Source organism: Phocoena phocoena, chromosome 18 (assembly GCF_963924675.1).
Source record: "Phocoena phocoena chromosome 18, mPhoPho1.1, whole genome shotgun sequence".
Taxonomy (NCBI): Eukaryota; Metazoa; Chordata; class Mammalia; order Artiodactyla; family Phocoenidae; genus Phocoena; species Phocoena phocoena.
Genome location: NC_089236.1, coordinates 79,639,210 through 79,662,279, shown reverse-complemented (window position 1 = coordinate 79,662,279; position 23,070 = coordinate 79,639,210). Strand labels below are relative to the sequence as shown.

At 52.3% G+C, this 23,070-nt stretch overlaps 1 protein-coding gene across 1 annotated transcript in view; it reads right to left on the bottom strand.

Annotated features, from left to right (window-relative positions):
• ATP11A (ATPase phospholipid transporting 11A) overlaps positions 1 to 23,070 on the bottom strand; it is a 55,027-nt gene that overhangs the window by 9,392 nt on the left and 22,565 nt on the right. Inside the window, exons 14-26 of the mRNA XM_065895949.1 lie at positions 21,731 to 21,904; positions 20,268 to 20,431; positions 19,449 to 19,520; positions 18,309 to 18,382; positions 14,218 to 14,321; positions 9,827 to 10,008; positions 7,856 to 8,107; positions 6,620 to 6,794; positions 4,365 to 4,467; positions 3,965 to 4,110; positions 3,346 to 3,405; positions 2,754 to 2,881; positions 751 to 886 (exon numbers count right to left, since the gene is read on the bottom strand). Coding sequence (XP_065752021.1) covers positions 751 to 886; positions 2,754 to 2,881; positions 3,346 to 3,405; positions 3,965 to 4,110; positions 4,365 to 4,467; positions 6,620 to 6,794; positions 7,856 to 8,107; positions 9,827 to 10,008; positions 14,218 to 14,321; positions 18,309 to 18,382; positions 19,449 to 19,520; positions 20,268 to 20,431; positions 21,731 to 21,904 — 1,770 coding nt within the window. The remainder of the gene's footprint in view (positions 1 to 750; positions 887 to 2,753; positions 2,882 to 3,345; positions 3,406 to 3,964; positions 4,111 to 4,364; positions 4,468 to 6,619; positions 6,795 to 7,855; positions 8,108 to 9,826; positions 10,009 to 14,217; positions 14,322 to 18,308; positions 18,383 to 19,448; positions 19,521 to 20,267; positions 20,432 to 21,730; positions 21,905 to 23,070) is intronic.

Here is a 23,070-nt window from a genome sequence, read left to right as displayed (position 1 = left end):
AAGTCCACTTAGAAACATCACTGACCCCGCTGGTGGTCCCCAACGTGGAAATACAGGGAGTAACCTCAGCAACAGTGACCCGAGTGGACACACAGGTTTCTGGGACGACCCCAGTCCTACAGACGTGGGGCAGCAACTAACAGCATTTCTACCGACAAAGCACACAAAGGGAGTCACGTTGGAAAATATTTTCGAGAAATATTTTATTTGTAACGCACTCCAAAAACACAAAGGACGCACCCACAGATTTCTTACCATGTGTGTGTTGGTGGTCACTATCTGAGAGTGGGAAGGAAGCCATGGCAAAAAGAAAAAAGCAAGATACAAATAAAACAACCCCTAGAAATTATGCAAAAAACCAGAGCGCTGAACGTCTACCAGGAAAGTGTAAATCTACTTGTTGCGAAGTAAACAGATACTTAAGGATGTGAACAAACACTAAAATGGGTTAAATACTAAATTATTTCCCATATTTAATAAGCCACGTCTCAACGATCAAATCGAACCACTAGATATATAGCTAACGGTGAGTAAGCTACAGAACTAAAGCCTGGAACCGCTCAGGAAGGGTGTCCCTACAGTCGGCAGAACTCTGCCATCATGTCCCTTCCATCCAGCTGGGGAGCAGACACCCAGACACGGTCCCCACGGGCTGTGCTGAGACTGCGCTGACCCGGGATCGTGCTGGATTCAAGCTCTGTCCCCAAAGAATCCCGGAGCCACGATGACACGACCCAGTTCCGTACTAACCTGTCCGTTGCTGGTCACGGTTGTGTTTTCAAACATGAAGTAAGCACCGAAGAAAAACACCAGAGCATCGAACACGCCTAAGAACGTCCAGTAAATGAACACCCGCCAGCAGAGGAGAGCATTCTTGGCGATGTCTCTGGGGGAGGCAAAGGGTGGGAACCTGTGAGCGCGTCCGGGCACACGCGCCCACTCAGCCCCCACTGTGTCCACCGGCCCTGCGGCCGCCGTCCTCGTCCGGGGGCCCCTGACTCACGGAGAGTCCCGAGGTGGCAGAGCTGCAGGGACAGGAGAAGGAGGGCCCTCGGAGGGGGCGGGGCCCCTACCGACACCCGCTCAGCCAAGCCCCGAAGAGCGGGTCCTGGAGAAGCCCGGCCGCGAGCACGGGATTCCTGGTCTCCCGCCTGGGGTCACCCCACACAGCCTGTCCACGTCGCGGCTAGACCCCCATCTCCACCCCTCGACTGGCCAGCACACGCTCTGAACGCACGGAGCCTGTGGGATGCCAGGTGGGCCTCACGACTGGCCACGCCCCCAAGCCACACTTGATGCTCTGCGGCTCCTCTGGCCACACCGCCTGTCACTTCACTCAACACCACACCTGGTCCCAGAAAGGCCCTGGGACAGCTTGTAGCACAAAGCTGTAGTAACCAAAACCAGCACGGTCAAAGCACAGTGAGAAGGGAGCAAACACGCTGAGGTGTGAGGGGTGACGTCCCCAGCTGATACAGTGGGAAGGACCAACAGACACTAAGTTTGAGCTTCCTGGGAGCAAAAGCAAAATGCTCTCCAGACTTTGCATTTTACTACATACGGATATTCCTGAACAATCTCTGTTTGAATATTTTACTTCTCAAAACTGGACTGTGACATCACTAGAGGAAGAAAGATGCCAGCGCTCACACCTCTGCTTCCGAAAGGAAGGACACAGGACACAGGGACACGCTGGCATCCAAACGCCAAGACCGCGGGCTTCCTGGACCAGGCTGCGCATTTCACGACAGGGCTTCCTACACCTGTCAGTTTAGTTCAATAAGACAGAGAAGCTGCAGGATTCCCTCCGGGTGTGTGTCTAAAATGGTGTGGGTTCCCTATTCTCTTAGACTTACTCCTGTATCATTAAATGCACGTGACAAACGCAGAGCTTGCTTTTTTTTTTATCACCTACAGGGATTATTTTGGACCCCAACGCTTCAAGACCCCGTTTAACGGCTAATGATTCTGATGTAGGCCGTGGGGCTGGTGAGGTGTCTTGACTGTGCGGGCACAGGACTCACACATGGGCAAAGCCGGCACAGAATTTAGTGCATACACACGTGAGCACACGACAGGAAGACGGCTGGGCGTGTCGCGTCGGTGCCCCGCTTGTGACCTTGTCCTGCGGTTCTGCAGGGCGGTCTGTCAGACGTTACCACTGGGGAAATGGGACAAAACCTCACAGAATCTCTCTCCTATTTCTTACAACCACATGTGCATCTAAAATGTTCTGAAAATAACACGTTTAATTTACAAAGCCACAATAAAGTGACACATTGAATCGGCCAATGATCCTGGGGAGCAGTTCTGAAATAGCAGAAAAATCGTTTCCTTGTTATTAAGAATACTTTTTAGCAGAACAGAGCACCCTGAGATCAGATATGTTAACTTTTCTCTTTTCTCACGGAATGGAACCTATTTGGACCTGCGAGGATCGTTTAGGCCATAAACTTACTGGGGTCACAAGGGGATAGAAACTCTCACCCCAAGTTCTTTCATAACCATCGAAAACCACGGTAAAATACAAACTGGCTTAACGTGTACATTTCAAACGCAACACAAATCCTCTGTCTGGAGTATATTCACTTAAATCACATGGCTTCCTGCTTGAAGAATCTGCTGTGGAAGCGAGTGTGTCAGCTGACACTGAATCGTCTGGCTTTTAAGTACTTCAACCAAGTATTATCCGGATTCGCGGCAGGGCTGCCCGGTCCTTCTCCTTGCCTACAGCGGCTGCCTGCTCGAGGTACCTGTAGAGGGCAGGATCCCTCTTGAGCGTGTCCATGGCGACGTGCTGCTCCGTCAGGCTGTGCAGCAGGATGGGGAGGGAGGTGAAGCTGATGTTGTAGAGAGTCAGGTAGGCAGTGTCGTACAGGGTCTGCGGGACCGAAAAGCCACGTGAAAACAGCACCCGGGCATCTCGACAAGACTTTCGGATGATTCGTTTCAATATGCACGTGTAGTTTCCATTTACAAAGGGCCACAGGCACGAGCGTTATAAAATGCACACAGGGCCATTTTCCTACAGATACAGAAGGACAGGGCATTTTTCAAAGTGTCAGGACGTCGACTAGTCTGGATTAAAATCACGGCGGACCCACCTGGTCCTGCCATTCCAAACCTGCAACAACGGAAAGTTGCATAAAAGTTTGCAATTCTGATCGCCACCTCCAAGCTTAGATTTTCCCCGGTCCTGGTTGCTTTAGATGAAAGAAGATCAGCGACGGAACGGGGGGGTCATCTGGCCTGCATGCCCTGCCGTCCACCCTCCGCCCACCACAGACACATGCAGGGAAGAGGGATAAGGCTCAGGTGAGCTCGACCTCAGGCAACAGGACTCACCTGTTGTGAAAACCCACAGAAGAACTGGTACAAAAACTGAGGGAAAATGAAGCAGACATTCTGAAAGACAAGTCACACGCATGTTAATCAAGGGCACATTGTAAGAGATGTCACTTTTCTATCCCGTCACAGAGCTTGGCCACGTGACACACTCTACCTGGGCAAAGTGCCCCACATTCTCCAGCAAGACGGGCAATGGCTCTAAAACTCCTTGCTCATCTCAGGGGCTCCCACAGTGCACACGGGACCATTCTGGTCACCCTGAGATCAGACAGACTCAAGGGAAGCTTGTGGCAGAGAAATGAGGCGGCAACGTCGGTGTCAGTACAGACAGGAAAGAATGCAACCGCATTAAAGAAGGAGAAACTACTTCAAGGAACTATAAAAGAATGCCCCTTCCTCAAGCGTTTTAAGCCCTTATCTCACTGGTCCCACATTCAGTTCTGAGACTGCGAAGAGAGCTGGGCGTTTGCTCCCGTGGTCCTACGATTACCCCCTCCTTTCTGACAGTCACTTCTATCCATGGACAAATCACCCCTGTAGCCTCGGGGCATCGTGACAGACGAGCCATCGATCACACGCTCTGAGACCGTGAGAGGGGAAACGAAAGCCTTCCTACCTTATAAAAGAAGTACTGCACAAGCTCAGATATTCGAATATAGTAAAAGTGCCCATGAACAAGTAGCATCTTCTTTAAATGCTTAAATTTCGGTATCGCATAGTCACTGTTCCTTGCAGCCTGGCGACCTTCTTTCCCAATGATGCCTACAAGAAGGGAGCAAACGTGCTGAGTAAAGCCTTTCTCAACACCACGCAGGTGGACACGGACACAGGCAAAATGGGGAGAGGCTGAACCGTGACTGTCGGATTTCCAGTCACGGACGCTCTGTGTCACAGACAGTGTCCTTGAACGTGTGTCTAAATTCTATGGCCCTGCCTTGGCTGTGTCCTTTCTCGTCCAGCTGCGTGATAAACCCGGGTTACCAAGAGGCACAGGGAAGCAGAACCGAGGGGCTTACCTATGCCCACGTGGGCCTCTAGGATCATGCTGACGTCATTTGCGCCGTCACCAATCGCTAAAGTGATAGGGTGCTCTTTTGAAAATTTGATTAATTTAACAATCTGGAAAAGAAGTAAGTGCAGATTTTATCGTCTCTGTTTTATTTTTGCAAAGGTCATTCACTAACTAGGCAGAAACGACAAAGATGTCAAGTTAGTCAAGGAAAAATGAAACAACTATGTACTTAAAGTGAATTATTTATTATATGCAGTCTATTTTATCCACTTAGGATAAAATCTTTTTGACGTCGCAAGTGAAACACACTTCAGCAAAAGCAGCTAAGAAATGACTGTAGTAAGATGAGCTGAGCAGGCTGGTGGGCAGACAGGACAGAGAGTGAAATCCAGGAAGTCATTTGCAGGGGCTGCTCAACTCCTTATGTAAACGTGGGGGAAACAGATTTAAATATACGGGGGGGAGTGTGAACGCTGCATTCCGTTAGAAGATACTGCTATTCCAAGCTATCTGGTTTCAAGCATCTATTTTTTAAAATAAGCTGCTCATTTACTTTTCAAATTTGTCATGTGTGCAAAACCAAGTCTGACAACTCAAGGCAATGAATAATTTCCAAATTTTTAGTCTGCTTCTTTACAGTCTTTTTTCCTATTTATGTGCCTTAGTATAAGGTTCCACGATGTAAGACTGAAAAGATGAGGAAAAAATGTGTGGACTGCCTTCTTGTTTCAAGACTGAGACACTAATTGGTATAAAAGTTTGCAAAAGTCACTTAAGAACCTAAAAGAAATACCAAGTAACATGTGAAGACCAAACGACATCCTTAGTTCTGTTCCGGACGTCACTGTACAAGGTTTACACACAGTCACACACTTAAGAGGGACAGTCGGGAATGAAACCATGTTTATCCCAAACAGAATGTACACGAACGCCTGAGTCTGCTTTTCTTCACTGAGAATCACCCCAGGGCGATGCTTTACGTGTTTCATGCTTAGTGACACTGCCACGGGGCAGATCAGTGTAGCATGCATGCAAGGACGCGAAAAATGACCCCTTTGCACGTGGTGTTCCGTATTTCACCTTAAGCGCTAGGTCAGTCTGAGAAGCTGACAGTTTCCTTCGTGAGCAACTCAAGAGAAACTGATCTCCCTTATCTAAAATGTGGTTTACAGAATTGGGACCGTTTTAGGTTTACCAACACCAGAAAGGCACACATGCTCACGTTCGTATCCCATATGCTTTCAAAAATATTTAAAAACACACAACAGGGGGCTTCCCTGGTGGCGCAGTGGTTAAGAATCCACCTGCCAATGCAGGGGACACGGGTTCGAGCCCTGGTCCAGGAAGATCCCACGCGCCGCAGAGCAACTAAGCCCGTGCGCCATAACTACTGAGCCCGTGCTCCAGAGCTCGAGAGCCACAACTACTGAGCCCATGTGCCACAACTACTGAGCCTGTGCTCTAGAGCCACAACTACTGAAGTCCATGCGCCTGTGCTCTAGAGCCACAACTACTGAAGTCCGCGTGCCTAGAGCCTGTGCTCTGCAACGAGAAGCCACTGCAATGAGAAGCCCACGCACTGCAACGAAGAGTAGCCCCCGCTCACTGCAACTAGAGAAAGCCCATGTGCAGCAACGAAGACCCAACGCAGACAAAAAAAAAAAAAACATTAAGGAAAAAACACACGTCAGGTGGTGTTTCCACAAGAGTGTGGTGCAATGGGCAGAACGTGAGTTCGGAGTCCGACAGAGCGGAAGCCGATTCGGACGGCCACTTTCCAAATCATCCCGCCAGGCAGGTTCTCCCGATTTTCTGTCTTAGGTACTTCATTCCTAAAATTAGCACAGCCCCCCTCGCCTCAAGGGTTACCGTGAGGGTCGGTGGGTTCGCACCTGCCTCAGCAATCGGCACACAGTAGGTGCTCGACTGCAGCTGCCTCCGTCCCGGCTTCCGTACAGACTCTTACAGACGGCTCTACCTCCTTGATACAGCTCTGTTTACGTGAGAGACGGGACGAGCATCTCCCTTGATCTCTGCACCCGGAAGGACCATCCATCTGATTCCATCAACGCTTACTAATCACAGCGAGCAGAGTTAAGTCTCACGTTTCAATTTCTATCATTTTTGCTTCCATTTTTAAAAGGAGGTGCTTTGCTAGATTTAAAAAAACCCCCAGAGGCTGTAAGGGCTCATGAACGGCTCTCACTACGTAACCCCTTCCCCCGGGGATCCCTAGCTGGTTCCTGGTGGGCGGCGGACCTGGGCCTTCTGCAGGGGCGCCATCCGGCAGCAGAGCACGGCGCTGCAGTTCCGGCAGATGTCCAGGAAGAGCTCTCGGTAGTTGCTGGAGCTCCCGTCCTCGTGCGGCTTCATTATCAAGGACAGCGCGGCACCATCAATAATTAAACCGTAGTCCTGCACATCGGCTGAGAGTCTGTTAGATCATACAAACCAGAGAAATTACTCAATAACTAAATCCAGAGATTTGAGAAGACTATGTACTTTTTGGGGTTATCTATAGATGCTACACATTCAGGATTAAGAAAATGGTTTTTCTTGTTTTGTCAGTAATAATACAGTCTCTAGATTAGTGGCTGTAAGGCCTTTGATTACACTTTAAAATTGTGTGTGAATTAAACTTTCTCATTTCACTGAGGCAAAGCAAACAACGGTCGCAACTGTGGACTCCTGGGCGTGTTCCGGTACTTCTTGACAACAGAAGGAGAGCATTCATCCCGCTATCGAAGAGATCGGCCTTCATTCCCGAACTGCCTGGCCACCTCAGCCAACCACAGTCTTTATTGTTACAACTAATACCTCCGTGCGACTCTGCCCGGGTGACCTGACTTGGAAAGAACGTGGTCGTAATTTCTCTTTGCTGGGTTTCAAAATTACAAGGAATATCTCTAATCCCCAAAAGGAATTCTGCAGATAGGGCAAAGGGAAATACTGCTGTACTATTTATAAATGAATAATTTTAAATCCACATATGATTAGAGAGCTGTCTTTGCTTTACCTAAATTAATGAAAACTTGAAATGATTCAAATGAAATCTAATCTTAGATGATACATCTAAAACCAGCAAGGACAGCATGGATAAAATGTGAATAAACTGGTGAACATTCTTGGAAAAAACAACTGTCGGGCGTACACTGTTCTGTCTTAATCGACAAACGACCATGAATTATTCACGTCTCCCTCCTGCCCTGGTAGATGCCCTGAGGAATCCACGATGCAGCCCGCAAGTGTCGTAGAAGCAGACGGGAATCACCCCATGCACGCGCACACACACACACACACACCACACACACACACCCCGCTCTGATGCAAAAAGGCATGTATGTCACAGCTGCTAAAGAGAAACAGCTCTGGTCATGGTCCCGACCACGGGATGCTGTTAGAGGCCAGAGGACAGGACCACGTCCGCACAGAGGGAGCTGAGGCCACGGCCCTGCCCGCGGAGCTTGCCCAGTCCTCTGCAAACGTCCCGCCTACCCTGAGAAGCTGTCCCGGGTCAGGCTGGCGCTGCAGTGCAGGACGGTCTTGCTCAGCTCGCAGAGCACGTCGTGCAGGCTCTGCTCCTCCAGCCTCTTGGTGGTCACCTCGAGCAGCTGCGTGTTCCTGCGGAAGAGCCTGCAGGCGTAGCAGGCGGCGGCCGCCGTCTCCATCTTGTCACCCGTGAGCACCCACACCTTAATGCCCGCCTTCTGCAGGGCCTCGATGGTGTCGGCCGCCTTCTCCTGCAGCCTGGGGGGCGGGGGGCGGGGGACAACACGCACCCGTCAGCGTGGACACAGCAAACCAAGTGTAGAATTCCAAGAACTTGTGATCTACCGAACTGTTTCAGTTTTTTGCCCCCAAATTAAAAAGCACGGCCGTGCTGGCTCGTGATTTACCGTAAAGGACCCGAGGCTGGTTACAGTATTAACTTTTTACAACAAAACACTTCCTAATACCAGAAAATCCACAGGGATAAAATATTAAGAAACAAAACGGCATCTTGTACGAGTAACAGTTGCCGAGCACACAGTTTTCTGCCTGGTGGGACTTGCTACTTAGAGAGGATTTTACGCTATTATAAGAAGGCCCGTCATAACCACCAACCAAAAAAGTCTTAACCAGGGAAAAACGGGACCTGGAAAAGAGGTGACACTCACGACCTTTTCATTGTGCATAAACTGTTCTAATTTTGCCACGTATCAAATCGGAGCCCAGGTTCCCCTAAAGAACGTGAAATGCCAGGCACGGCTCTGGGACGGGCTGACGGCCTCGCAGGCTCGCCCCGCATCAGATGCCGCGGGAAGCACTCGCCCGAGACGTTTTGTCTTTGCCAGAACCTTACAGGATGAGGACGGTGTTAGGATCCTGGTCTACGTGTAGAAAACCCACAGCTTGCAGAGGCCACGACACATGTCTGAGGATAAACGGCCCTCTTGACCTTGGTCAGGCTGTCTTGCCATCCGTGGAAGTCTGGCATCAAAACCACGTCTGCCTCACTTGGGGGCCTGCTGTGTTTTCTAGATTTTAGAGTCTTAGTTTTTGATAGATGTGTGTCAGTGATGTGTTTGTGTCCAGTGCTGAGTGAAAGGCAAGGAAAGGATCCGGATTCTGACTGGAACCATCTGGTTAGACTCTGGGATAAACTTCCTAGGTCAAGTCTGGAGATGATATAATCATACTATTCTAGAGGCAGAAAAAAACATCTCTCATTTCATCCTTTTTTGCAAAAAGGAAACCGAGGCCCAGAGTGGTTTGCAAAGATGTTGCCAGAAATAATTTGAAATAATTTCATCAAAGAAATAATTTGTAATCAAATATCATCACTTCAACCCCTCCCCTCCACCCCATCCCCGGGGATCTACTCTCAATGTCCTGAGGTGCCAGCTCCCTCCGGGTGCATCAGCTCCCAGGACCCCCATGAGGGTCCTCGGCTGTGCAGGCAAGGATCCCTCCACCCTTAAGAGCCTTCCCTTCTCCCCAGTTCCTCCAAGGACCCAGGAATTCTACCAGCTATTATTGTCAGTTTTTGCAATATTCTACTTCATTATTTTAAATTCCTTCAATGAGTGATGACAAGACCGCTGAGAATGTTAAGATCCAACATGTTTACATTTGTATTTGGGAAGAACTAGTGACAAACTGAGGAACAGATTAGTTATTGATTCCATTCTAAAGAATAATTGAATAGCATCGCCTTGTAGCTTGACTATTCAGAATATGGTGTGAAAATGCTGACCATTTCTGGTTTCTTCTGGGGGCCTTTTATTCGTGGAAAGTCAAACATCACAATAGCGCAGCCTGACCCCCTGTGCTATTACCCCAGGCAACCAAGTGGCCTGCCCGGTCCTGACGCGTGAACGCGTTCACCGGGTGCGGCCGACGCCGGCTGTGGGGCTCCGCCCGAAGCGCCCCTGCGATCCCGCTGCAACATTATTATTTCTGAAGACGAGCGCGGCGAGCCTTTACCGATCCTCCACGGCCGTAGCACCGAGCAGGATAAGGTCTTTCTCTATCTGCTCATAGGCTTCTGCTAATTTCCTTTCCCGATCGTGAAGCGCCACTTTGGCGGCCTGCAGCAGCTTATAGATGCCTTCATATTCTTCCTGGATGAGCCTTTTGTAGGCAACGCACAAGGTCCGAAGCCCCTCCTGCAGGACACAAAGCGGCACTTAATGTGAACTCGAGGGTCACTTCGCTGAATATCACTTCCCAAAGCCTTCCTGACACCCCCGTCCAGCTCGAGTGACTAACCAGAGAACAAGAAACCAACCCACCCTCGAGGGACTGGTCATCTGCAAGTGAAGCGTATCCACCTTAAATATACACAATCCTGGTAGATGATAAAGTTTTCAAACTAGTAAGCGTGGGAATACAAAATATAAACCAGGGCCGTCGAAAGATAAGACTTTGTTCTTTTATTTTGACAAATGAAGAGTTAACCTTTTTTAGGATAGCAATTTGCAATTTATAGTAAATATCAAGTGATATTTCTTTTTTTTTTTTTTTTTTTGGCCACACCACATGGCATGTGGGAACTTAGTTCCCTGACCAGGGATTGAACCCACACCCCCTGCAGTGGGAGCTCAAAGTCTTAACCACTGGACCACCAGGGAAGTCCCATCAAGTGATATTTCTAAAGTGACGCTTTACGTGGGGAGTCTGTGCGACACTTTGATCTTATATGGGTCTCACCGAAGGAAAACCACACGGTTACTGATCAAACCTATCGGGTCCACAGGAGAGTAAAATAAGAACCTAAGACTAATTCTGTACGTCAGGGCACACAGGGCAAACACACCAGCCGGCAGGGCACCAGGAAGCCGGGCACTCGAAGGCGCCACACAGAGCACTTTCACTGTGTCAACAGACGTTTCCTTTGGTCGCGATGAAGCAACCATCACAACGGCCCGACTGGCGACCCTGGACGATCCCCTTCTGCTTCCCTTGTTCCTTCAGCCCCAACTCTACAGATCCCCTGAAATGAGCCAGTCCAAATTCTGTGAGAACACTGGTCTCTAAGATTTGAAGGTTTTCCACTCTATGAATTCTAACGTCCCATCGCCCTCAGGGAACGCTTCACATCCTTCATGTTTTCTCCAACCTCCAGATGTAGCCGAAGGACACGATCACGGTCGGGTTAACAGCTCCTCTTGTCCCCGGAGCTCTCGGAAGCCTGAAGGTGGGAAGGGAGCCCCCGGGAAGGAGCAGGACAAAAGCAGCATCTGTGTGTCCGACGCTCTGGGAAGGCACTGAGCTCTGTGACCGCCCACCATCCAGATGCCGAGTCCCGTCCCAGGGGAGCAAGCAAGCAGCCCGCTCGCCTCTCTGAGGAGGCAGGTCCCTCTCCACCCCTGAGCCGTGAAAGCACAGAGATGTTCTTCCCCTGCATCCTTCCCGGGTCCACTCCCTGCCCACTTCGCTGCCCTCCTGTCTGTCTCCTTTGTGGGGTGGGAGCTCTCAGGTCGCTGGCACTGTCTTACTTCACCCCCGACTCCTTGGCACACAATAGTAACTCAGTAACTTCTGCTAAAAAAAGTGGTTGAAGTTGGATCGGAAGTATCCATGGTGATCAAGGTACAGATCAGAGACATGAACTCGAGCTACAGAATGGATCCTCTGACTTCTCCTAAGAGGTGAAACGCACAGGAAATATGTATATGACTTCATTTTACGCCAGAAGAACTGCACGATAAGAAAGAGGTTTTACGAGGATAGTAATTCAGAGCCGTCCCAGAACATAGAGCTGGTGTGAACGGTCAGCAGAAACTTCAGAAATAAATAGAACCTTGCCTTTAAAAGCAGCTATGGGACTTCCCCTTGTGGAAACATGGAGTAGAAATACTTTTCTCTATTCTTCCTGCAAAGTATTACTAAAACCCTGGACACTGTATATAAAACAATACTGATATGCAAAGCCAGACAAACACACCACAAGGAAAGAAAATTACAGAATATTATCCCTTACAAACATATATGCAAAAATCCTCAACAAAATTTCAGTAAACTGAATCTAACAGTATGTCCGAAGGATTATATACGTGACCAAGAGGGATTTATCCCAGCGATGCAAGGGTGATTCAACATATGAAAACCAATCGATGTAATATATGACATAAATAGAACACAGAAGAAAAACTCACATGATCATCTCAATAGATGCAAAAAAGCAACTGACAAACCCCGACAGCTTTTCATGATAAAACCACTCAGTAAACTAGGATAGAAGGGCACTTCCTCAACCTGATAAAAGCCATATATGAAAACTCATAGCTACCATCATACTCAACGGGGGGAGATTGAAAACTTTCTCCCTAAGATCAGGCAGAAGACAAGGATGGCTGCCTCTGCCACTTCCATTCAACATGGCGCCAGAAGTCTTAACCAGAGCAATCAGGCAAGAAAAAAAAAAGGTATCAAGTTGGAAAGGAAGACATAAAGTTATTTCTGTTCTTAGATGATAGGATCTTATATGTAGAAAACTCTAAGGATTCCACCACCAAAAAAAAAAAAAAAATGGTTGGAACTAAAAGACGAATTCAGTAAAGGTGCAGAATACAAAGTCAACACACAAAAAGCGGTTGCATTTCTACACACTATGAACAATCCAAAAAGGAAATTAAGAAAACAATACCATTTACAGTAGCATCAAAAAGAATAAAATACCCGAGAATGAGTTAAACCATGGAGGTGAAAGATTCATAGACTGAAAACTACAATATGTTGCTGAAAGAAATCATAGAAGATCTAAGTAAGTGGACAGGCATCCTGTGTTCATAGACTGTAAGACTTAATATCCCACGATGACGACACCACCCAAAGTGATCTACAGGTTCAGAACAACGCCTATCACAACTCCAATGGCATTCTTGTGGGAATGGGAAAACCCACCTGAAATTCATGGGGAATCTCAAGCGACGCAGAGTAGACCACAATCTTGTAAAAGAACGAGGCTGGAGGACGGACTCACGTTTCCTGGTTTCAAAACTCACCGGAAAGGGACAAGTAACCAAAATGGGGTGGTCCTTGCGTAAAGACAGACATAGACCAACGCAACAGAACCGAGAGCTCAAAAATGAACAGCTGCACATGTGGCCCAATGATTTTTGACAAGGATGCCAAGACCATCCAACAGGGAAAGAACAGTCTTGTTCAACCAACGGTCCTGACACAAGCAGCCATCCATATGTGACAGAGTGAAGCTGGACCCTTACCTGTCCCACACACGCAAAATTAACTCTAAATGGATCAAAGACCTGAATATAAGTGCTACATTATAAAACTCTCAGAAAAAAACATAGGGACAAATTATGATCTTGGATTTGACAACAGTTTCTTAAATATGACACTAAAAGCACAGGCCACAACAAAAAAGTAAATTGGACTTGATTAAAATTAAAAACTTTTGTGCATCAAAGGATACTGTCAAGAGAGTGATAGACAACCTACAGGCTGGGAGAAAATGTTTGCAATTCATACATCTGATAAGGTGTTAGTATTCTGAATATATAAAGAACTCCTACAATTCAACAGAAAAAAAAACCTGATTAAAAAATGGGCAAAAACCCTGAATAAGCATTTCTGCAAAGAAGATACAAATGGTCCATAAGCACCTAAAAAGGTGCTCAACATCTTCAGTCATTAGGGAAATGCAAACAAAAACCATAATGAGTTACCACTTCATACCTAACCAGGGTGACTACAGTTAACAAAAATGGAGAATAACAAGTGCTGGCGATTAGGTGGAGGAACTGAAACCCTCACGCACTGCTGGTGGGGATGCGAAGCGGTGCAGCCTCTGGGGAACAGTCTGGCATTTCCTTAAAAAGTGAAACATATTGGAATGACCTGGTGACTCAGCCATCCCACTCCTAGGTACACAATCAAAGGAACTCAGACAGATACAAGCACACCCCTGTTCACAGCGGCACCGTTCCCAGTGGCCAAAAGGTGGAAACAACCCAAGCGCCGACCAACAGGTGACGGATAAACACAGTGGGGCACATACAGCGCATCCACACGGTGGAATATTTTTCAGCCACAAAATGGAACAAAACTCCGATGATGGAAGAACTCGGATGAGCCTAGAACAGACTGAGCACTCACTTCAGAACAAAACGTGAGAAGGAAACCCAACAGGTCACAAGGGAAAGCATTAGCCGCCAATCACTGGAAGTCCTCAGCATAAAGATCTATTTTCTTCAAGACCGTCACAATGTGCTTGTCATTCTGGACGCCCTCACCCCCAAACACCAGCGGAGGGCTGCAGAGGGTGGCGCCCGCCCAAGGGCAGGTGGCACCCAGCAGGAACGTGCCCCCCACGAGGGAGAAGAGGCGTGAGGCCGCCGCCCGCATCTCACCACTGCGTTGCGCTCCACTCTGGATCGGATCTGGTCCACCTTGCCTTCTATCACTCGGGGAAATATTGAGGAATCTGCTCCTTTGCAAAACAGATAAATTTCTCCTAGAAAACGAGAAAAGAAGATTTTCATTTAATCACTCTATGGGGAAGACTAAATTGTTTTTCAAGGGACGCTTTTATTAAAAACAAAACCAGGGGTACCAGCGCTGAGACTGCGGTGGAGATGTCGACTGACCGGTTAACCTGTAAGATCAGGAAAACGTCAAAGCCACAGATCCCCCCACAAAGCCTCGGTTTATTCCGACAAGCCCAGAATCTCAGGAAAGTCAGGAACCAGGAACGAAACTGGCTCCTGGGCGTCCTTCGTCCCGTCACTTCCGCCTGCTCCCTGGCAAGGATGTGAGTGAGGGACGAATGCCCTCGGGACCAGGGAGGGGTACGGACGCAGAGGGCGTGGCCGACCCCAAATGGGGTAACAAGCTGCTGGGACACTGGGCGTGACCAACAGTGACGAGAAGCATCTGTCGAACGATTCTCCCCACACCTACTGCCCCGGTCACGTCACACGTCTCAGTGCTGGGGGTGCACGCTCCTCCCCCCTCGAGGTGAAAGGTTTTCCCTTCCAGACGGGTCGGGAAGCTCTCGGCTCGGAAACAACTGCGGGCGCCCGCACTGACCCACAGGCCGCTGGCACCGGGGCTCCTCTTTCTCGAGGACTCTTCTGGCCTGCAAACCACGTGGCCCTCTTCTGCGGAAGCACCGAGGGGCTTGTCACAGCGGCTGCAGGGCTGGAGAGGGGGCACTGCTGCTGGAACCAGGTTCTGTTCAGCCCTGAACAGATTTCTGTCATCAGACAGAAATCACGAACACCGAGCCCCGGCCTGGGGTGGGTCCCTGGAAACCCAAGATGCTGACGGCCCGTGGGAAGGAAACCCGGGAGCCAAACCCAGAGCACCAGGAGGGGCCGGGAGGAGGGGGCACAGTGCTGGGGCGAGGGCTGGGGTGCCCAGAACCGGTGGTCCACACGGGGATCTGGACAAGGGCCCGTGAACTCAGGGGCAGCATCGGAGCCCATCGTGGGTGGCTCTGTCCTCGGTCCCAGAACTATCTCCTGCAACATACAGAGCGAAACACTTAAAACACGGCCCGGTTCACGCTCACGGGAGTCCTGCAGTTAAACCCAGGGCAACGTCAACCTACGGCCAGGAAGGACGGTGTCTGCAGTGTGCGTCGCAGGCATGCGGAGGGGACACGTGGGGCTGAGCTGGGAAAGAAGCGGCAGCACGGCCGCCGCCCCCAGTGGGAATCTGAGCAGTGAGTCCAATCCCCGGGAGAAGCCCGCACACCCTCAGGCCGTGACCCGAGAGTCTGGTCACACGCCCGCCAGCCTGGTGGCAGAATCCGTGCCCGGCACCAGCCGTGACTTCTAGGCAGTGCTGTACATACGGCACCAGATATAGGATAAAACAAGGTTCGTGGTCCAGACAATTCTGAGTGGTGATACCTTCTTGAACAGTAATTCCTTTTCTAGAAAAATCACAGATGACTCCAAGTAATGGCCTGTGAATGACTTAAATTTTCTACTGTCTCGACCTGTCATCCCTCTGTACCCGCCGCAGACGTGGGACGTGTTCAGCCTAAAGACACTGTCAAGCGGAGCCTCTGACGTGAAAACATCTGGAGTGGAAGGTGACGTTTAACTTGCAAAGGACAAGAGCAGAGAGTATTGGGCCCCAGCTGCAGACCTGCTTTTCCAGTTTTGTAAACGAGTAAGAAGTTAGAACTCCAGAGCAGTGCAAACACACAGGTGAGGTGACCGCGGCCCACGCCAAGCGCCGTGGGACCTGGGTGGCTCCACGGCTGCAGTGGCTTCTCGGGGAGAATCTTCAGAAGCTCAGGGCTGCAGGGGCTCCGGTCTCCGCCCCGCCCACGAGGCTGGAAATCAGTGCCTTTAGGGTCATCTCCGGGGAGGTATTACTACTTAGAGGACAACTTGTTTAGTTAAATATTCACGTCTCTGAGAATTCACTGCTGCCTTGCGGGGTTCTGATGGCCCGGCCTCTCCCCTCCAGGAAGGGGTTTCTAGAGCGCCGAGGATGTAAGTCCTTCACGTGACCCAGCTGCTGCTCCAGGCCGAGCCACGCTCCTTCTGATGGGAAGTGTCGCTGTTCGTGAAGATTCCACAGTCCACACCTCAGTTCCTGCGCTGTGCGGGCCGGGTCAGGAGGATGTGCAGAGGGGGAGAAGGTGGTGTGTGACCAGCTGACGCACTGCTTCCCGAGGCTGTGGCCACGACTGCTGGCTCACGGACTGTCTCGAGCATGATCCACGTTTGTACCGGGGCAAGTCACAAGAGAGAAAGGCGGATGGTGGGGCCTCGCGCAGTTGAACGCCTTCGTCCTGGATGGACCCCAGCGCTGGCCAGCGCACAGCAGAGGGGGCACCCGCCCAGGGGATGTGTCTCCAAACATGACGGGCCGTGTGCTTCCCGTGTCCTGCTGCCCCTGTGGCCACGTGTTCGGGGCAGCGTTTACGTAAAGACTCGATGTCCATGGCGCTCACTGGTGCAAGGCTCGTTGGTGGAGCCGCCACGTCTGACGGCCTGCTTTGCAGGCGAGGGAGCCACGCGGGTCCGAGCGCCAGCTCCGAGACGCCCAAGCGCTGCAGCTCGCGGAGCGCGGTTCACGGGGCCTGGCTGAAAGATGGGCCTTCAGCAACCTCCCGATGTCCTCAACCGGCTTGGGAGACAAAATAAGGCATTTCCGGTTGCATCGAAAGAGGCTCAAGCAGCCCTGTTACGGGAACTCACTTTGTGGAGAGGAAATCCGCTCGACCTGAGTGTGAGGACACTGCTGACGCAGAGCTCTCCAGGCCATACTTGAGGCCGAGTCTGTTTAGGTTCAGGGCAGCAGCTTTGTTTCGCTGCTCTCCAGGCAAGTTTCCAAGGAGAAAAACATAGCCTAGTGCGGTCTCGTTTTAAGAAACAAGAAAGAGTAAGATGCCTTGTCTCTTGGTAAGGTGCCACTTGCAAACACGTTAGCAAACTGAACCCAGCGGCACTCACCGGACGCTCGGCAGCGCTGCGCTGGCCACACTGCTGAGTAAGCGTGGCTCTGCATCCAGGACATCTGCAGCCCGCAAGGGCAGGAGGAAGCCAGGAAGGCTTCTTGCAGGTGGCCGTGGAGATGTCCTGGGAGAGCTGCACGTGAGTAACAGGGCCCCCAGGTGGAAAAGTCCAGACCAGGTTGAGGGCCTCCAGGTGGAAAAGTCTACACCCGATAGAAGGCCTCTAAGTGGAAAAGTCCAGACCACGTAGAGGGCCTCCAGGTGGAAAAGCCCTGCCAGGCAGAGGGCCTCCAGGTGGAAAAGTCTACACCCGATAGAAGGCCTCAAAGTGGAAAAGTCCAGACCACGTAAAGGGCCTCCAGGTGGAAAAGCCCTGCCAGGTAGAGGGCCTCCAGGTGGAAAAGTCTACACCCGATAGAAGGCCTCTAAGTGGAAAAGTCCAGACCACGTAGAGGGCCTCCAGGTGGAAAAGCCCTGCCAGGTAGAGGGCCTCCAGGTGGAAAAGTCTAGGCCAGGTAGAGGGCCTCCAGGTGGAAAAGCCCGGGTGGTGTACCCTAGGGGGCGGCCTGGGAAGGAAAGCTGGGAGGCAGCTCAGAGCCTCCATGAGAAGAGCTGGAGGGGCGGCTGCCTGTTTCCATCAAGGACCCGAGCCCAGGAGGCCCGGCAGACACAGGGAGCGCACGAGGGCTCGAGAAGGACGTGGTCGCAGACGCCTGGGCGGGGCCTGCAGGTGGGGACCCAGGAGACAGGCTGTGGCATGCGTAAACTGAAGGGAGTTCAGAGCCCCGGGGAAGAGTCACAGGACTTTCCCTCGGTGGGGAAAAACCGAAGGTGACCAAACCTCAGCCGAAGGTGCTCGGGGACAAACGGGGCCTGAGGCTGAGGGGTTAGTGGTGGTTTATCCATGCTTTAAACAAAGAGAATAAACAGTTAAATCCTTAAAGCTCCTACAGAATTGAGGCATCAGAGTAAAACACAGTCACACTGTATCATTTAAGAAACCAAAGGGAAAGAAATCTCTACCTGTAGCAGATTTGACAATTACACTCATTCTCCTTCTTACTGAGTCAAAGCTCAAAATCTCCAGCAATTCGAACCTGAAAAAGAGGTTAAGTATTGCTTTTACTATCACCCGGCTCCACGTCTCACTACATCGGGGCGACTACCGGCCCTCCCCTGCGTGCTTCACAATCCCTACAAGAGCAAGGGGCTTGTCAGCCTAGGTGGCTGTGAGGCTTCGCCGGCCCCGCTGGCCCGCAAGCTGGCTCCCGGGGGGCCTGGAGCACCGAGTGGCGTTACGGCCTCAGGGGCGCTCACTTGCCTTTCCAGCTGGAAACCAGAAGCCGGACAGCAACGTCACTGCCCTCCCAGGGGTGACCCCATGGCGCCCAGAGGCCCCGAGCGCTTGCGGGAGGAGCCCCAGCTGACCTGGCGGGCCTAGGGCCCAGCAGCCGTTCTGGAGTCGAGGGGCTCACCACCTCCGCAGCCTGGGAGTTTATTTTTCTTAAGAGCAAAAATGTAAAATCCAGCTCTTTTGAGACCATCACCACCAAATCTTACATTCTTTACCACGTGTGCCGTATCCATAACTGCCCACTGATGTTTATTTAGCAAGGAGAGCTGGATGGCCCCATCCTCTGAGTCAAAATCAAAACATGCCATTTGTCTCTGGGAGCAGCAGTTTTAGACTAGATGGTCCCTAAGAGTCGATATGGAAAGTGAAACATCCCCCGTCCATCTGGTCCCTCCAAGGCTACCGCTCAGTGTTTCTATAGGACCCCGTGCTCCACGGCCTGGGAACCTGCTCCGAGAACACAGGATTCCAGGGCCACTCCCGGGGGAAGGGCTTACGTTGGCCCTCTCGTGGGGAGTCAGAGCTCGGCCTTGGGGGTGTCAGAACGTACTAGAAGCTTTGTCAACTCCTGCAGTAAAACTGACAATGTGTGGCTTAACCCCAGCCTGTCTGAGGGCACACCACCACCCAACTTCTCCTCTAACCATCCGACTCAACTTCTCCAGGTGTTTCGGTGACATGCTTGGTGTTGTTACTGAGAAGAGGGAGAACGAGTTATGGAAGGAGTGCAGAGAACTTGGTATTTTCTCCAGTGAAAGAGCTCTGTAAAGACAACCCTGTACTGCCGTCCCAACCAGGCAGGCTCTCACCTCTCAATGTCATTGTCCCTGTTCCGGAGCTCCATGTAATTGTCCTTCAGCCTCAGGTACGTGAAGCCCAATCTGTGGGAGGAGACACACCTGGGAGTCAGTGTGGACCCGGATGGCCCTCTTTCATAGCATGTTTCCATTTTACACTTCGGGAAAGCTCTCCTTTTGAAAAAGGAACGCTTCCAGAAGAAGAGGCTGTAGACGGCATTGTAAAGTCGGGAAGTTACAGCACTGTCTCAGACGTCCTCCAAGGGCCCAGGAACGTCGACGTACCCGGCCGTCTGGCGGACCACACGCAATTAGCTGCCTTCTTACTGGAGGGTGTGGACGGCAGCAGCTCTGAGGATTGGTCCCTGTCTCTACTGATCAGTGGGGCTGCTTACAGGTTGGTTACCATGTCAGAATTGGAAGGACTCTGGGAGCCCATCAGTCTCCAGACAGACGCTCCATCTTACTGATGAGCAAACTATAGCCCCGTTCAACCAACGGGCCACGGGGCACTTCATCTGTAACGCCCCCTCCTGCACCAGCACGTGTGAGGGCTCTGCCCATGTGGGCCCAGGCTGGGATGGGGAAGAGCAAACGGGCCTGGCTTCTGGACTCGAGGAGCTTCCGGGACGTGGAGGTGGAGACATACACTAACACGGCAACAGCCCTAATCGTATTAGGAAGGCACTATGGGACCCGGGGGACAGGGTCCCGCTGACCTGGCAGGAGCTGGCAGGCTGAAGGAGAGGCTACTTGGAGGGTGATCTCTATGACTGAATGTCGGGGTGGAGAGGTCCTGCACCCCCCTCGCATCAGGGACCAGAGACGCACCTCTGGATGCCTTCGACCAGGGCCACCTCGTCAGGCGAGGACGAGATGTACGCACAGCGCTTCCCTGAATCCGGCGACTTCCTGGGCCCGTCCGCCTCGTCGTCGTCCTTCACCTGGATGGTGTGGCACAGACAGACGGCCCGGAAAAACAGCTCTTCCCTCTCCTACAAATACAGCACAAACCCACAACTCTATGGCACACCCACTCAAAACAAGGAGACCAAACAGAAGACGGTAAACAACAACGCCGGGCCTGCAGCCCTGGGGGTCAGGGAGTCTTAGTTCCACCTCTGGCGGTGGCAGCGGAGTCCGGCTGCCTTTCCTCTGCTCTTGCGGTCCAGACAAAGATGGACACGGACCTCAGGGAGGCAGCAGGTTCAAGGCCACAAGAAGAGACGGGCCTGCGATCCCCGGGTTCCCAGAAGCCGTCCCGCGCCCTGGGGTGCGACCGAGACTGAGGGGGCCAAGAAGGGCTGGGCTGGCCTCGCGCAGGCCAGGTGGGCAGCTGAGGCAGGTGCGATGCCCCGCAAGGCCACAGACCACCTGGCCCTCCCCCGAGGCTCGGGGGTGAAGAGGCCGTTTCTGCACCAGAGGCACACGCGCACCGGCTCTCAAAAGGCCGCTGAAGCAGAGCTGACTCAGGCCACCTCAGTCCCCTGGGGCTCCATGCAGGCTCTGCAGCCACCAAAGCTTCCGGAACGGTCTCCTGGGCGACTGCCGCCGAGGGTCACGGCCCTCCTGGAGGGGGTGAGACCTGGAGCCACAGAACCAGTGTGTGTGTGTGTGTGTGGAGTGTATGTGAGCAAGTGTGTGCCTTGTGTCTGTGTGCAGGTGTGTGTCCGTGTCCATGTGTCAGTGTGTATGTATGTGTGAGCACGTGTGTGCCTTGTGTCTGTGTGCAGGTATGTGTCTGTGTGTGTGTGCCTTGTGTGTGTGCAGTTGTGTCCATGTGTCTGTGTGCAGATGTATGTGTGAGCACGTGTGTGCCTGTGTCTGTGTCTGCGAGCACGTGTGTGCATGTGTCTGTGAGCACACGTGTGCGTGTGTCTGTGAGCACGTGTGTGCCTGTGTCTGTGAGCACATGTGCCCATGTGCCCGTGTCTGTGTGTGTGCCCATGTCTGTGAGCACATGTGCCCGTGTCTGTGTGTGCACCCGTGTCTGTGTGCGAGTGTGTGTCTGTGTGTCCGTGTGTGAGCACTCATGGTCTGCAGGGCCCTCTCCTCTCAGCCCACGGTTTCCCCACCTGGCCACGTGGAGACAGCTGCCCCAACCCTGATGTGACGGCCAGATGCACCTGGGGACGCCTGTGCAGATGGGGACACTCATAGCTCTTCCCCACCCCGAGTCGCCGGAGGGCAGCATCTGTCCTGGACCCCAGGACAGGAGATGCCCCTGGTACCTCGCATGACCCGCCCGTGGACAGGTGGCAGCAGGATGCACAGCCAGCAGCACGGCCACCTACCCGCCCGCCGGCGCCCGGGGAGGCGTCGATCATGTCGATGGCGGCGGCGGTGGGGAGCACCTGTCCGTTGCAGATGGCGTGCGGCACGTACACGTGGCCCTCCACACAGCACTCCTTGAACTCCATGTTGTTCTCGGTGAGGGTGCCCGTCTTATCCGTGAACACGTACTCCACCTGCGGACATGACTCAGCTGGGAGCTGCTGCCCCTCGAGGGCCCTCGGAGCCCCCAAGGCAGCCTCGTCCGAACGAAGTGATTTCCGAGGCTTTCACCCAACCGCGCTGCCTCCCCGGCCGGACGGTGAGCACACTGGCCGTCCCCGCCCGAAGCTCCGTGCATGTGAGCGTCTGGACACAGCCTGGCTCCGGGGGCCGAGGGGGGACTTTCTACACTTTTCTCCTTCCATCTCATGGAAAGACAAGAGACGCGGCAGGGGTTGGGGGCTTGGTCCTGGATCCGGTCTGACCAAAAAATCAAGGGTACGGGTGGGATGAGCTTATCCCATAAGGCCTGGGAGGTCCAAGCCTGCAGCATCGTTTAAGGGCTGGAAGATGACAGAATTCAAACAAGTCAAGGGACAAAAATCTCCGATAGAAAACTGTGGCAAGTGTGAAAACTACACAGAGTTTTAAACCCTGGATCTCGATGAACTGAAACAAGGTGGGGATCCCGGACCTTGTGGGCACCTCGTGAGCTGTGGGGAACACGGGTCCCCCCGAGCCCCCACCGCCGGCTATCAGAGACCCGCGGGCCCGGGAGGGGGTGGAGGGTCCCGGCGAGTCCCCGCTCCACCCATCCCGCTGGGCTCCCGCTCGGGGGCTCCCACCCTCACGTTCCGTCCGCGGGACACGCTGCAGGGCGGGTACCTGTTACTACGCTCACTTTACAGGTCAAGAGCTGCCAGTGCAGAGCCCAGGCCACGAGCCGTCAGCCTGGAGCAGGGGTTCAGTGGAGGGGTTCTGAACTCTTTACACCGTGAGACTGAAACTCAGGTCTCACTCTGCCCACCCTGACAATGATCACCGGGGCCGTGAGGACCGAGGAGATGGGACGGGACAGCCGAGGGCAGCCCCTGTGAACAGGCTCGCTGCTAACTCTCCCTTGAAACCCAGAATCAGCACCACTTAGAAAGGCCACGACGAGCTTATGGCAGTGAGTTTGTGCAACCCAGAGCCCCGGGCGCTGTCACGTAAAGATAAAAAGCCGCTTTGCCGCCCTCTTTCACCCGGTACGGGTTACACCGCTGCGCATGGGCTGAAATGGAACGTTCCCATCTGACCATCCCGAAGGCCTGCCTGCGTGGTAAGAATCACGTAGCTTCTAGAAACCTGGGGACATAAA